Source organism: Cynara cardunculus, assembly GCF_001531365.2.
Source record: "Cynara cardunculus var. scolymus isolate 2C chromosome LG 16, CcrdV1, whole genome shotgun sequence".
NCBI classification, from domain to species: domain Eukaryota; kingdom Viridiplantae; phylum Streptophyta; class Magnoliopsida; order Asterales; family Asteraceae; genus Cynara; species Cynara cardunculus.
The window spans coordinates 11135532-11152123 of record NC_037543.1 but is presented as its reverse complement, the minus strand read 5'-3'; the positions used below and the strand labels follow the sequence as shown (position 1 = coordinate 11152123).

Genomic DNA, 16592 nt, shown 5'->3' with positions numbered 1-16592 from the left:
TATATATATATATATATATATATATACACACACAAAGATAGAGAGGGGCACAATCATTTGTTAACTAAGTAAATAGTTTTAATTTTGTTAAACGATCTGATCCTTTTATTTTTTTAATCAATGATTGTGATCAAGTGGGAGGTTGTAATATGGGGTAAAAACAAAACAAGTTAATTGGTATCAAAAGAAGGGTAATTTGGAATGAATTGTTTTTTAATTTTAAAAAATAATCAATAATAATATTTAAATGACTCTATTTTAGGAAGATAATCATATTTTATTTTTTAAAAATAATCAATCTTAAAGAATTTTTGTTTAAAGGTGAAATGAATAAGATAATTAATGAATATGATATTTAAAGAATGTAATAATTAATTAAATATAATATTTAAGGATATCGATAATGAAAAAGACAAAAATATTCCGGTTAACAAGGTTTTATACTATTTATTTGGTTAATACTCTAATCGATCCCATCCCACCATGATAACTATTACCACCACCATCACTCGTCATCGTCATCGCCATCCCATCCCACCATGACAACTATTACCACCACCATCACTCGTCATCGCCATCACAACCACGTCATAGACTCAATTCCTCTTAATCTCATCTTGTCAAACAATTGAGTATGCTATAAGTTTTAACAAGACACCTTTGTACGACGACAAATAATAAGAGATCTCCCTCGTTCAAAGCAGATGTGAACCACGACTATTTTGGAGGAATGAACTCTTGAGTTTGCAAGAAGCTTGAATTTGAGGGACTTCTCTCTTGAAAGCTTCTAGTTTTTCCACCCAACTCGGTTTCTTCACCGAAAAAACCGAGCATCAATAAAGGGCAAACCCCATTATACACATAAAGACCAATGACCTTGCTTAAGGCCTCTAGGACCTGAGACCGAATACTGAATCAACCCATCTAGCCCCGTCGATCTTGCAAAAGTAAACACCTGTTGTAAAACACAAAACCCACCTCCATCCAGCCCTCGGTATCTTCTCACCGACAAGCCAGTTTTAAGTTTCAAGAAATCTTGAAAGAAACAAGAGATTCATTGATGTGAATCGCTTCAGCAAAAACCATGAAAGAGAATACTCATGAGGGACAGAATTAAGTCAATTGAGGTGGTAATGGTAGAAAGCAGTGGCAACAAGATACATAAAAACTCATAATATAGCAAAAAACCATCTGCTACCCTTTTTCCATTTTCAACAGATTTGCATCACAGATCATTAATACAAGCACCAAAACAAGCATCAAACCATTTGAGTCATGTAAAAGCCAAATATAGGAGAGAATTAGAAAGCAAATTTGTCTAATCTGTGAACTAGAATGTAACAGAAGTAAGAATATTACAATATCCACAACATGGCCCAGATAAGCACAACTTAATATTGGCTTACAAGCTTTAGAAGAGCATACGTGTCATGGCATCATCATTCAACCGTCAATCACTAATCCAAAACAGGCACTGAAACATTGGCAAGATATACAGTAGCTTCAGCCAAACTTCAAGAACCAGCATTACTAAGCTGCTGGCTGGTCTACTCCGGATTTCATGCTATTTGAACAGTAGGCTTTAATCATCCTCAACCATAACCAAAATCATGCCAAATATCGGAACAAGTTTGGGTTCTCTTTGTCTCTTTCAAGATAATCACGAGTTATCAGATCTTCAATCCTCTTCTTGATTGCTTTTACATCAGGCTGCAGATGTTAAAGGTTCAAGACTTGTCATTTGAAAACAAAATATAGGGTTCCAGAAGCAGTTTCCTTTGTACATAGACCAAAGTCATCCTTCTGGTGTGTAAAAAGTTTAGTTTGGATGTGTATGAGTATTCACTTTGAGGTTCGTAGTATGGCTTAATCTTTAAAGAACTCGAACAATTTTTAGTTTCTAAAACTTATTCGTTTTAACTTTCGAGACCCCAATGTATCCACTTTCTTGGTCTAGTAAGCATCTAATTAAAAAGATAGAATCTATCACAACCCAATCTAAATTTGGGTCTAAGATTCCTAGCTGTTTTGCCCTGATTTTGGCCTAAACCATTTGGGTCAGGGCCACATGAAACCATGATTATGGGTGGCCACAGGTCTAATGGATCCTCCCTCCAAATTTGGCTAGTTTCAGAGAAAAACTTACCTTAAACATGCGTCCCAATTGTTCAACACACTCCATAACCAACTGTTGGTATCCCAGCACTTTTCTGCTCTTCATGATCCGCACAATTGAAGCATCAATTGCATAACGCCTATCCTTGTCAACATCCTCAATTACCTTTTTCTTCTCATCCACAGGAGGAAGAGGGATCTGCAAAATAAGGAGAAAACGACCTTACATCAGATGGTAAATTAATGTAACGAATAGTTCGATGATCTAATCTGAAGAAAACTACTTTGTTATATAAAAACTAAAACGCTCAATTACCTTGATTCTCCTCATCTTATCTGTAAATTTTGAGTTGAATTCAAAGTAATCAGTTGGGGAGATTGTTTTGGTATTTGGCTCCTTGATAAGAATTTTATATTTTGCACATGACAGTGAATGAAGTAGCCTAACAACATCATCATCTGACAAGTTCAACTGAGTCATGATTTCTTGATAACTCAACCGGTCCGATGAGTTGAACAGAAGTAGAGCAGATGCCTGCATCAATCAAATGCAAAAATTTAAGATCATACACATATAAACGACTATGCAGAAGCATAAGTTGATACAAATAGCATCATAGGAGAAACCTGGTAGGTTGTCACAATGAGCTCCATGGTTTTTGGTTCAAATTTCCCATTTATGTTGCAGGTACCCAATGAATATATCCATGTAAGTTTCCTGTGCTTTGTTTTCGTTTGATAAAATTCTCTGAAAACTTCAACGCACTTGACCTATAGCAGAAGCAATGAACAATATTAACACACTAGAAACTACAAATCCAGAACTTGGATCTCCGTTCACAAATATGAAGTCAAGGGCTGTACCATCTCTGCTGGCAGATTTAGGTCAAAAGATTTGTAACTTGGCCAGAAGCCAGTAGTCAGCACAGTTACAGTCAAGTCAATCCCAGGACTAATATTTGGATTATTGTTCAAGTACTCCTCAAAGTGGGATTGGTTTTCCTTGGCCAATGTTAAATCTGTAACCTGAAAAACATATGCATAAGGTGGAGGGAGCAGAGAGAGATTAATATTCCAAAATGTTGGTATTGTAAAATATGGATTATAGTTACTTTTGCACTTACCATTCCCTCCATCTTTGATGTGAACTGACCGCCACACTGTTGTTTCAGCTTTGTCAGAATACTTCTCTCATGCTCATCATTGGCACTCTTGTCAAACAGAAGACGCCGAGCGAGTTTTTTCCTAGAAGTAGAGTTCATTATCAGATATAGAAGAAAAAGATGACCATCCTTTACAAGGAACCACAAAAGGTTGATGTTAATCATAACATAAATGATTTTACCTATAAAATTCAGCAAATAGATCTTTATCACTGATGTAAGCAAGCAGCTTTACTACCTGCAAATTAATTTGGAGACTCAGAGGTCACTGCCTGTCTTACAGGCGCATAGAAGGATGACAGCCACAATAACCACCATACCTTCTCAAGTGTGTCCTCAATGGCTTCATCGCTCAATTTCTCACTTCCACCCTTTTTAAGAATATTATCACAAAATGTGGCAAGTAACTCTGCACTTGAACTTCCAGCCACACCCTTGTTGCAGAATATTTCAAATGCCTCTTTAAGTGCCTAGATGAGAATTTAAAAGTTTAAAAGAGAAAATAGTAAAAAAAGGAAGACTAAATAATATTATGTATAAAATGGTTTATCGACGAAGTTACTACACAAACCTTGTGGAATAGGGTATGGTTCATAAAGCAATCATTGACATATGCCAGGTACTTGTCATGGAGCTCAATCACTTTTCTAACAAAAACCTGGAGGCCAGTATACACAGTAAGTTTCTAGTCATACATGTTAGTTACTAAGTTCTGAAAATTCCATGTTATCATGATTACCTGTTCCTGCAAGCCAACCACGTCTCTCTTTTCAGCCTGTAAGAAAACACATCATGGCTTAACAATCAGTATGATATAGAGATCATTGCAGCTTAAAATTTTCAAACAGGGTGAAACAGAACAGGAAATTTAAAAAATAAAATAAAAACCCAGAAAGATGCCTTAGGTGCTGTTTGGTTTGCAGAATTCAAAGGAATTGGAATGATCAATTCCTTTGACCAAATTCCAATTCTTTTGTTTGGTCACATATTGAAACGGATGGAATCCTTTGAATTCCACAAAATTAAGGAATTCATCATTCATTCGCATTAATAAAGGATTCAAATACCATCCAATTTAACCAACACTGCCCACCTCCTGCCTCCACCAAGACAGCTACTACTGTCACTGTTCACACCCCCACCACCACACCACTACTTTCGCCGTCACAACGGCCACCACCCCCACCCAACCTCAACCCACCATGCCACTACTGTTGTTACAGTTACCACACCCCCCCCCCCCGGTAGGGTGCGAAAGGGGTGGACTGGGGCGTTGGGCAGGGGGTTGGGGGCGGGACGCATTGGGGTTTACTATCGTCATCACAGCTGCCACCACACCCTCCCCCCAAAAAACAGTTGGAGATTCCAATTCTTTGAGAGATTCCATTCCAATTTCTACCAACCAAACGCGAGGTCAAATTCCATTCCAATTCCTTCATCAAAGTCGAATTCCTTTGATGGATTCCAAATTTCCAATTCCACCAAATTCCATTCTATGAACCAGACCCCCCCTTTAATATAGCATCAAAAACATACACTTCCCCATCAGGTAGTATGTGTCCTGTGTGTCCATCATTTCTTATTGACATAAGCTAAACTAGTTTTATATATATATATATATATAGGTTTCTATTGCAGCATAGTTGGGGTTCTAGCATAGATGATTATTCAATTTGCTTGGTTCTAGCTAAGAGAATTTCAGGTGTATCATAACTGGAAACCATGCAAGGCATCTATAATTACATTTTTGTATTATGAAAAAAAGAAGACTAGCATAGGAGGGCCACACACAGGTGATTAATCCCAAAGAGGAATGTATTTTAATTGATACAAACAGGGTTCTCAAAATCGCTGCTTAGGAGCATTTAAGTGGCCACCCAGGCTTGAAGAATCCTCTCAGCACTTCTATTAGTTGAGTTAATCTACCACTTTATGATTTTTTATCCATACAAAAACTGTGATGATTTTATCCATGTGTTCTTATTTGCCCATTAGAGCATTAATTAGCAAATAATTCACCATCAAACAATGCAAAAAAAGCTACGAGTTCATTGTAATTGCTATAACTTCAAAAAATTGTCCATTAATATGAGTAGCATGTTCAAACCTTCTTGTTACTTGCTGCATCTTCTGCCTGTTTAACCAATGTTGTGCCTTCAGCAGTCACATGCTGTAGATCACAGGAATAAATATGAAACATGAAGATTGAAAAGAATATAAGAGCCCTGGCTTAACATATCTCCACAGGCTTCTACTTCAGCAAAAAGAGGTCATTCCAATATAACAAACCTGCTTAAACATACTAGATACAGGATCCAGTCCTCGAGGTATCTTTGAAAAGAGTCGGTACATCCTTGATAAATCGTCAACCTAACCAGGGAACAGAAGCAGAAAAGAAAAAGGAAGATAGGAAAGACGAGAAAAATGATCATAACCAAGAAACCAATCTAAACAATAGATGCTTAAACAACAGTCATAAGAGCATACCTTGTCATCCCTTAGCAATGCATGACAACCAGAGTGTTCCTTCTCAAGCAATTGAGTTGCATAAACAGACAACAACTCATGTTGAACTTTCTACATAACACGAAGAGATAAAGTAAATAACTATATGTACAAAAATTCGGGCCAACATCAAATAGTATTGACGAAGTATTTGTAACATTTCTCAGATTCCAAAATGGGAGTATTCTTTCTCAGAAGCTTTTTATTCAAAGGTAACAAGCATAGACATGTTCTTTCTCTACAAGAGTTAACTTCATGTCGATTGAATGTATTAGCAGTTAGTACTATAAACAATTTCAAAATAAATATTCATGAAGCCAGGAAATGACAGAAATACTAGAGACCAGAACAAAAACAAGGCTGACAAAAACATAACCTAGTAGAGCCTTGTAAGCTGGCTTGCTACCACAAGATCACAATCCCAGTTCCCATTATGAAGAACTGCTTTTTCTGTAGTTTAAATAACTGAAAACAAACCTCAAGCAGCTTTGGCTCACTGCTGAAATGGAGATAATGAGAAACTCTGTCCTTTTCTCTTTTCAAGCACTCCTCTGCCTGGAATTCAGAAAAGGAATGCTTACATTTCAAAGAATATGATTCTTGACATAAGAAGTTACTTTCATGAGCTAAAAGAGCCTTAAAAGTTTACTTTCAGCATATAATCTGGACAAGAATCTTCTAAGATCCAGTTTGAAGCCTTTCGTGAATAATATGCTGCTGTATCTTTAAGCATGGATGCTTCAAAATCATTCTCATAGTACTCCATTTGCCCCATTCCTATTTCAACAAATATATCTAGAACATTCTTCAGTAAAGCTCGGTCTATTTGCTCGCCTTCACGCTCTTGATCAATCTGGTTACATTTCGTAAGTTTCAGTAGGAAAGTAAGAGAACCAAGTTGTTAGAGAAAGTAATGGAGGAAAACATACCAGAGATATTACAGCATCTCTCACTTTCCCATTCACTTCTTGGTATACCTAACAAGCATATCCAACAGTAAATCAACACAAGGTATCTCAAGCAAAGGTTGGGGCAGATTAACTGAAAGGTTTTCAGGAAGATGTGTTAGATTCACCACACTAGAGCAAAAGAACATGCACATTGCAGCCAAGGTGTCCCCAAAAGTCCACACTTTCATTTCTTTACTTCTATGTTTGAACTTATAACTGTTCAATGAAAATGCAAACATTGGAGCCAAGGTTCTTAAAAACGCGTTATGGCGGCGTTATGGGGCGCCATAACATCGAGGCGTGGCCTCAACGCCATGTTAAAGCCCATGGCGCGACTCTGAGGCGTGGCATGCAGTATGGCGCGTTACGGCGGGTTAGGGCGGGTTATAAGGCGTGAATGAGGTTCTTTTTTTGTTTTTTATATATAAATTATGGCTTATTAAACCAAACATTAATGATTCTAATTATTCATTGGAAGCGGGAATTCACTAACCATAAGTTGAAGACAAGGAAGATTTTGAATTCAATTTTGATGACGAAAATAAACGAAGAAGATTATATGGCAGGATAATTTCTTTATAAGATGCATCTAATCTAATCCACTCTAATATGTTTTCAACATATGATATTAGAATTCTAAATTAAAGATATATGGATTATGAAACCATTAATAAAACATTCTTTTTGTCATGATCTCTTGATATCATTTCTGTAAACTTTATATTATTGATATCAAATTATGAATCCATGTTTCCTTTTTTCATAGTTTTACATGAATCTAATTTTTTAATCAGTATTATTTTCAATACACCAGCTCACATAGACATCTATATATGTACCATATATAAAGGTTTGCCGCCTTAAGTCGCACCTTGAAAAACACCGTGGCCTCGCACAACTCATAATACTTGAGGCTTGACCTCGCCGCCATGCCTCGCCTCACGTCATTTAGAAATTAGAACCTTGATTGGAGCATATATTTACTATTTTTTAGGTCTCATCATTCACCACAACTATTTTGGAAGCATCGTTGTTATAATTTGTAGTCCCTGGGATCTAGCCTAGTGGCAAAGGTGTGGGTGTAAGCCAATTGTGTTACACCAATTGCATGAGGTCCTGGATTCGAGTCTGTGCATCACCCATTGCCGCTTGGACTTGTGCGACTTACCTCCCCCATGATGACTATGGGACCAGGGCCCTCGGGTATACCCTTTTTCTTGTTATGATTTGTATATAGAGATAACCAACATTTGCCGACAATTATATAACTTTTTATTCAATCATAAAATAAACGTCATCTATTTTCCTTGAGGAGCAATTCTTAGTACTCAAAGATGTTTTTAATGCAACAGCTATGCTGTTATATCGGTCAAAATACAAAATATCGGTCAGGACCGATATTCGATATATCGGTTATATCGGTGATATATCGGTGATATATCGGAAATAGCGGTTAACATAATATTTCTTAGAATTATATATATAATATGCATTAATTAGAGTTAACATAAAATTTTTACAAGGGTTAAAATTTGGGCTCTTTTTTTTTAATTCCATGGGCCTTATTTTTTGGGCTGCTTAGTAAATTAGGTCTGAATAAGACTTTCTCAACAGTACTGTCTATGACTTCTTCTTCTCACGTCGTCTCTCTTTTCTCTCTCGGTCTCTCTCTTTTCTCTCTCGGTCTCTCTTCTCGATCTCCTCTGTTTTTCTTGTAATCGATACAACATAGCCAAGCCACTGCCCAGCGACAGCAACTTAGCCAACGACAGAGCAACTTAGCCAACGACAGAGCCAGAGCCAGCGACAGGTCTCTCTTCTCTATCACCCATTTTGACTATTGTGCTTGTGCCAAATTTTAACCCTTGTAATAATCGGAATATCGGACCGATTTTATCACTAAAATATCGCTAAAATATCGCTAAATATCGCTAAATATCGCCGATAATATCGTTCCCGATATTTTGACCGATATTTCATGTCCGATTTTTTTCCTACGAGCGATATCCGATATATCGCCGATATATCGGCGATATATCGCGATTTTGACAGCATAGTGCAACAGGACTCTCAAATCAAGGGATACGCTTATAATTCAAAAGAAAATTATTAATATGGATATTATGATGAATAAAATAGCAGATTCAATTTTGTTTTTCGCTTTTTTGAAATTTGAAGAAAGAATAAACTTATAATTAGCCCCAAGGATGGCTGCCAAACATGAACAGGAGACAAGGACCAAATCACTTCTTATGCTCCCCGGAGGCAACAGAAACACTGACCTTCTATTGATTAGCATAATTTTGTTTATTCCATTTTCTGGTTTCTTTTTTGAAAGGTATATTATGAAACAAATTGACCTGAAGAAATTAACACATTGTGGAGAAAAGAAGAAATTAGCAACATTGTAGAGAAAAGAAGAAATAAAGAAAAAAAAATGATAATATCCTAATTTCGGCACGAAGACATTATACTTCTAGATGTTAAATAATAGATTTTGTATCCTTAAAGAATTGATTTCTTTATATTATGTCATCAAACATCATGATTCTTTACTGGGTAGCAGACTAGCATCTAAGAATAGCTATATATTGTGAAACTCCCCTTTCATGGTCTTGAAGAAGCTTCTATGTATTATTAAGTAAAATACACATGGATATGTATTTATTAAAAGCCTAAAATATTCTTTTGTCTCCTATGTGAGTGCTTTGTTGCCTAGGCAACCCAAGCTCTTGTCCAGCATGTTGAGCCTTGGTGCCATGTCAAATACATGAATGGAACAGAAGAAACAAAAAAATCCAGACCAAAAGCTGATTTGCAATCTTAACATACCAGATCACGGAAACAGGCAAGTCCAACTTCATTTAGTGGCGGAAGAGATCGACGGGCGATGAAGTAGCGATCAAGATAGTGGAAGAATCGGGATAGCCACCGCACCATGACTTTATGATTTGACCACCTTCTAACAAGCTCCCTGAGCATGAACTCGTCATGCTTCTCTCTTAAAGAAGGTAATACCTGCATAGCAGAATCCACCATCAAAACCAAAATCACTTGGGACTTGGGAGATAAAAAATCTTAGCACTTCAATAAATGGAAATATGTAAAACAGGGACCCTACCAACGAATACTAAGTGGAAGATAGAGTGTCCTGGATGCACATACAAGTGCATATTATGGTTGGGCTTATACGAGGGAGCTTCTTTTATGTACCATAAAGCAACAACACTAGACATTTTAATACTAAAACTCACAAAACGAGTAATGAAGAAAGCAGAAATCAATACTACCTACATAGTTTATGAAGAAACCTTCCACATTATCTGAACTTCCAAATTTTATAATTAATAAACTTAATTTTAACTTTAAAAAAGACATGACTTTTCCTCTAGAGATCCGCATGAAATCAACCCGCAAAAAGAGTACAATAACTAAAAAGAAGACGGTCATCAAATACCCAGTCCTAAAAGAGAACACAAATCACAGACCAACGAATAATATAAATAAAGAAAAAATTAACACGAAACTTTGAAAGGGTACTGATGTAGTGGGATTCCCTTCACCAAGTCATCACGATAAGCAAGCACAACCACTGTGTCGGTGAAACAAGCATAGATTGCATATTTCAAATTTACTGAGATTTGCCCATTGATACTGATGTCCCAAACAAGTGAAGAAATGGCTTCTGTTGTTACGTATAAACCAGTCCCTTACAATATAGAAGCTCTTATTCTTTAGCTTATAACACCACCGTGCAGGAGTGCAGCATCAGAATACAAAAGCAAGCCCTAAAGACTATGTGTGTTTCAAACTATTTATAATATATCCTAGTTTTCAAGTATGATTGTTATTCCCTTCTCGTCTTTTTTCAGCATCCTTTTGTTTAGTTTTGTATGTCTTCTTTCTTTTTTCAATCTTGTAAACATCAATAGGCATGAATAGAAAAGAAGAGGAAATAATAAATCAATATCAGCCTGTTGTCTTACTTTATCTATCCTTAAACTAAGCATTGGGCTATAAAAGTACATGTAAGAAGGGCCTAGCATGCCCATGCTTCATGTTCACAAACATATTCACATTCAGATCGCTAACAAGCTCAAGTTGAGCCTCAAGGTGACTTTCTGGCTTGGAAAAAAGAATGTCTGTTATATGCGAGTAATTGAGACTCAGAACAATGCTTGCAAACTTATAGGATGTCCAACATTATAAGATTTACATTTCAATATTCAATTTTTGCCCATGAATTCATGTTTGCTAGACAAATGCCACATGTGAGAATAGGGATGCATATAGTTACTTTATGCAAGGGCCTTGCATGCTCATGGAGTCATGGTTGTGTTTACTCTATATTTACATCCAATTCCACACAAGCTCAAGCTTAGGCTTAAGGTAGTCATCCAGCATGGGTAAAAGGGTCTCCATTACAGGTGAGTACCTGGGAGTTGGAACTCTGTTTGCAAGATTACAGAATTCCAACATCACAGGATGATACAAATCATGCCAATATTCAATTTTTTCATGAGCCCATGTTTGCCAGGTGAACAAACCACATACGTTATTCAGTACAACAGATCATATCACTAACATTTCAATTATTCATTTCACATTTTACTTGTTGAAGTACTAATCTTGTTAGAAATAACTAAATACAAGAAAAAGATACATTAACATTAGCTTTAATAACAAGTCTACATGAAAATGGAGTACTCTATGAGAGGGCAATGGCAGGAAGGGATAAAAAGGTTATCTAGAGAAAACCAGATACATGTGAAATTTGTTTTTTCCTGAGAGGGGGTTCGAAGGGGGCAACTATCTTTAGAGTGAAGTATATAAAGATAAAAAGAAGTGGTCAAATCAGAAGTCACTGTCAATCATATTCCATCAGATAGAAATATTTTGTCCCTAGATATCTTGATAATAGAACCATTTAACTAAATACCTTCTTTTAACCTTGATCTTTTGTAGTGATAAAAAGGGAGGAAAGTAATCTATTTTTTTAATTGAAAAACTTGTAGACCAAGCTGCTTTGCGCCTTCATCAGTAATAATGACTATAAGCAAAAATGATAATTTAAGTCCACAAAAACTTCCAATGAAAGAAAGCTGCAATCAACATGGATTGCCTTGAGCACCAAGATGGATACGAAATTTTCTTCGGGAAGAAGTATATATTTACATATAAACAAAGCTACCCTAACTTTGCAATCTTCTACAAAATATGGTCTAGTAAAAAACTTACAAGCTGCATATGTGAAGGTTTGCATGTCTTAAGCAAAGCCCTTCAATAGGCCTCAAAATATTTTTTAACCTCTTAAAACCCTACATCAAGTCTCTCACCCCCATCAGTCCACATTCTCCACCACGTTCTCTGCTGAATTTCTCTATGTGGGTAACTTTTTATCTTTTTAAACTTCTTAAGACCCAGCATCAAGTCTCTCACCCCCATCACAGACCACATTCTCCACCGCCTTCTCTGTTGCACTTCTCTATGTAGTAACGTTTGCTTCATTTATATTTATATAAAACATTCGGAATCCAGTAAAATTTTGGCTTTTACTTTGTAGCATTACTCCCTCCTTGACCCCAACAACAAACACACTGTTATGTTGGTTTACATGATTATCTTAAAACATTCTGACTCTAGTAATAGAATTTATGTTGGTTTGCTTGATTTTATCCTTATTATACTTCTAAATGAATTCAAATATAGCAACAGTCAACTAGTTTGACTAATGATCACTCCCTCTTTGACCCCAACAACAAACCCACTGTTGAAAAAAAAGGATAGGTATGAATCAGACGTACAGGATAAGTGTACTGTGAGGCAAGCCTTAGACATGCTTGTGAACAGTCACCAAGTAGTTTCCATAAATATTTCTACAACCATCTGCTGAAAAGGTAATTTACTTTTTTATTTTAAAATAATATGTGAGAATAGGGATGTAAAGACAAAGGATCGTGTGAGAATAGGAGTTAACATGAGAAGCATAAGAAGGGATCTGGACCCTTGATCACTTTTAATCTCACACCCACCCATGAATTGCCCTTATTACGGGAATTGATTCGATGCATCTTGCTGCACCGTATTAGTGTTGATCATCAATTAAGATTGATCCAATCATCCAAGGATGAAGATCCCTTCTTACCCGTCTCACCATAACTTCCATTTTTACCGGAACCCAGACCTAGTACTAAAATAACAAGCAGAGATGATAGTTCCACAGTTTCAGATTTATCAGCCTCTCCCTCTCTCTGTGTAAACTTTCTCCTTATTGATTCTTATATTAATTTTGAGTTGCGATTAGAGATATACTTTAAAACTCCAGGAATATTATATGCATTGAACAGTTCCTAGAAACAAGAAATGCACAAAGAATGAAAAAAAGCAATTTGATGGCCTTCAATTTGCAGGTTTAGGGCCGACTTACAGTGTCCTACCATCTGGTGGTGCACATTGCCAAACCAATAGCAAATAATCAGTGACTTCTTATGACAACCATAAAAGCAATACTTTTTATGATTTATATCACGTATTTGCAGCTTTTTAGGTGATTGTAGGCAAAGTTTTCCTAAGGCTTGTCGCAACCTTCACACAGCATGTGAATAAAGCAAATTCCTCAATAAAGAAAATAAATCAATTAATTTTTATTATAAAATTATATAGAATGCCTCAACATATTTTTTTTCAAGTACAACCAAATGCTTAACAACCTTTTTCTTTTGATGAGAAATGTCAAAGTTTTTAACATCTACTTTAAGTAACTTGCAACAGGTTTTCAAGCTAATTCCTGCTCTATGACAAGTTTAACTTGATTACAAAAATACAATGAATTAAATTAAAATTCCTGGTGAAACACAACTATAGAACATATGACTTCAACAATTCAAAGGATATGTTTATCTCTCAAATACAATGAACAAATGAGTCTTTACTGGGAGAATAAATGTTCAAGGCAAATCACTTGTATAATTGGCATAAGATGCATATGCAAAGCAGTAAACAGTGTTTCTACTACTATTATAATTAAATTCCTCCTATAAAGTGCCTTAATGGTATTCCATCATTGTTTATATCAGATCAGCATAGTCCAGATATACCATTTTCAAAATCTCACCAGAAAAGCCTACTCTTTATCTGAAAAGATGAAAGATTTAGAACCCAAAACTACTTGAAATCCTAACACCAACCCACAACCTCCCATAGGTTATGAAAGTTGAATAACTTGTATCCTACATCCAAATAAAATTATCTCGCATTTCTACTCAAACCACTTGCAGAGAATTTACCTTGCATATGCACTCAAAGTCCCAAACTATTCACAAAGATATCACGTTGCATGTCTTCTGAAACTATTCATGAACAGCAAGCTCAAAATGATTATAGATATTATAAGTCTATGGCACTATCACCCTTACAATGGTATCTCATTGTTTAGAGAGCCCCTAACCAGTACTGTTAGATCCACACTTGCTGTGAAAGGCCACTACCGTCCTTCACCCTCCATGCACACCATCATAATAGAATCTATAAGTTGTCAAAAATAGCTCCTAAAGGTATGTGGTGAATTCTATGTATGTGAACAAGGATATCAGCTTCTTTACCGTTGAAGTAATGTACTCTTCAAAAGACTCACGATATTTGTCATACAACTGTTGAGAGTAATCATGTGGTGGCTTCTGCGTGCACATGTTATAGATGGTTCTGGAACAAAGTTTAAGGAATTACACAAGTTATAGCTTAATAGAGCAAATGGCTAATCACAAATACAATAGTGTGAAAGAGGATACGTGTAGAGCATCATGTAGTCCTCCGAGCTGAATTGTGGCTCGGGAAGACCTTCTAAAATATTCTTCAACTTTGTTATGCCTTTCTGCATGAAGTCCCATCCTTGCTCCAAGTCTATTGTTTTTCGCTCATTCATTTTGATTAAGGTGGAACACCAGCTTACAGCTCTGAAACAGAAATCAAGGCATTCCATAAGCCTTGTTCACCAAAAACAAAAGCACAAACCATTGTTTTGTAAACTAAGTAAGGCAGACACACAAAGATGAAAAAAAGCATCCAAAATTGAAAGCCAAATCATTAGTTTACTGGAACTATATCAAGTCTTGAATAGATAATAATTTAAACTTACCACTTCATTCGTTCCATGAAAATTGGAACAACTGATTCTACATGCAAACAAATATGGCTATTATTCAAGCATCTAAAAATCCTTCTATATAGGGTGAAGGATTTAAGAGTCTTGGTTTTCAAATTAATATGAAAGCTTTTGGACCAAAACCAAATAATTTGCAATGACGAGAATTAGCTAAAGTTTGTCAAAGAAGGAAGCAATGCGAGCTCTATGTGACATCCAAAAAAGGTGATTATTGCAACTTTCATGAAACAAAAGAGAGTGCAATAATACATATCCATTGAACGACCTATAACACAAAAGCATAATACCAAATTCAAACAACAAAACCTTTGGAATGTAAAGCCTGTAATGGTCGAATTTCAACCCAAAACATAAACCCACAGACCTTGACATTATCAAAGGACCATGGTACACAAACGCCACACAAATTGCATCATCAAATTACAACAATACCGCCATTCCTATAGATAACCTAATAGCAAAATACGAAATCAAATCAAGAATGGAGAACCTCGCATAAACCCTAAAAACCTAGAAAACCAAATCCAAAAGCAAACATAACCCAACAACGACTCCAGCCCAAAATCCCCAATTTTTGAAGTTCAAAACATTTCATTAACACAAGGACAAGGGTTGCAATCAAGAAATGCTCGATATCAAAGCAATAAGTAAATCCAAAAAGGGGGTTTCAAAAATGGACGATCTGGGCAATCTGATCATAACAAATTGACTCAGATTTTACGTGATGTTTTCGCATATAATTCACAAATCAAGATACATCTCTGTCAAAAAAAGAAAAAAGTAATTACCTGCCCTGAGGATCCCTTGAAATCAATCGAGGAGCAGAGCAGGAGTGAGAGAAAGAGAGATGGGGGAGAGATATTGGGTCCTCTTTCTCTCTCTTGCGCTTCCCTTTATTTTAAGCCCTTCTTCCCTTTTCGTGCATATCTTCCACAGAATTTATTGTGAATTTCTTCATCCGTCTTTTTTCACAGAGCTTTTGCACTCTCTATTTTATTAATTAATCTACCAATTTTAGCGAGGTCGGTCAAAAAAATACATTATTCACACTTAATTTTTTGAAAATTGCATCAAAATGGAATTAACTTTCACCTAATTCATATTTTGAGGAATCAATTTTCAAAATCATCATTTTAGGAAACCAACTTACACTTGATTCATATTTTGGGAAACCAACTTTCAAAATCGTCATTTTGGAGAACCAATTTGCACCTGATTCCTATTTTGGAAAAACCAACTTGCAAAATAATTATAGAAAAATAACTAAAATTCGTTTTTTTTCAAAAATTAATGCAATAAAATCTATTTTTCATTTCAAATCTCTTTTTTTTTAATTCAGATATCAAATTGAACATTTTTTAAAAAAATCCAAATTACCACAATAAAAATTGTTTTTTACTAATGAAAAAAAAAATCAATTTAATAGAAAAATAATTGATGCAATAGTTGATACTGATTGGTTATATATAAAAATCTTGAATGTGATATTTAATATTTATTTTTTATTACATCAATTAATTTTTTTCTATTAAATTGATTTTTTTTGCATTAGTAAAAAATAATTTTTATTGTGGTAATTTGTATTTTTTTTAAATGTTCAATTTGATATCTGAATTAAAAAAAAAGATTTGAAATGAAAAATAGATTTTATTGCATTAATTTTTGGAAAAAAACAAATTTTAGTTATTTTTCTATAAT

At 35.4% G+C, this 16592-nt stretch overlaps 1 protein-coding gene across 1 annotated transcript; it reads right to left on the bottom strand.

The window, feature by feature from the left end:
* Positions 1-1177: 1177 nt before the first annotated feature.
* LOC112529394 (cullin-1) lies at positions 1178-15804 on the bottom strand. Its single transcript, XM_025140664.1, has 20 exons — positions 15683-15804; positions 14521-14685; positions 14335-14434; positions 9566-9751; positions 6713-6760; positions 6433-6636; positions 6261-6338; positions 5766-5855; positions 5568-5648; positions 5386-5448; positions 4018-4053; positions 3850-3936; positions 3599-3748; positions 3461-3516; positions 3240-3360; positions 2980-3141; positions 2743-2886; positions 2432-2650; positions 2147-2314; positions 1178-1710 (listed from the first exon to the last, which is right to left on the bottom strand). The coding sequence occupies exons 2-20, from the start codon at positions 14652-14654 to the stop codon at positions 1609-1611; spliced, it is 2229 nt and encodes a 742-aa protein (XP_024996432.1). The 5' UTR covers positions 14655-14685; positions 15683-15804; the 3' UTR covers positions 1178-1608.
* Between the last annotated feature and the right edge of the window lie 788 nt (positions 15805-16592).

What these genes read in the sequence shown, in the direction of transcription:
- LOC112529394 (XM_025140664.1), bottom strand. Translation starts at nt 14,654, where the DNA reads ATGAATGAGCGAAAAACAATAGACTTGGAGCAAGGATGGGACTTCATG. An exon ending in GTGAGCCAAAGCTGCTTGAG is followed by an intron (nt 5,856 to 6,260) that starts GTTTGTTTTCAG and finishes CGTGTTATGTAG; the next exon opens with AAAGTTCAACATGAGTTGTT. An exon ending in TCATTGTGACAACCTACCAG is followed by an intron (nt 2,651 to 2,742) that starts GTTTCTCCTATG and finishes TGATTGATGCAG; the next exon opens with GCATCTGCTCTACTTCTGTT.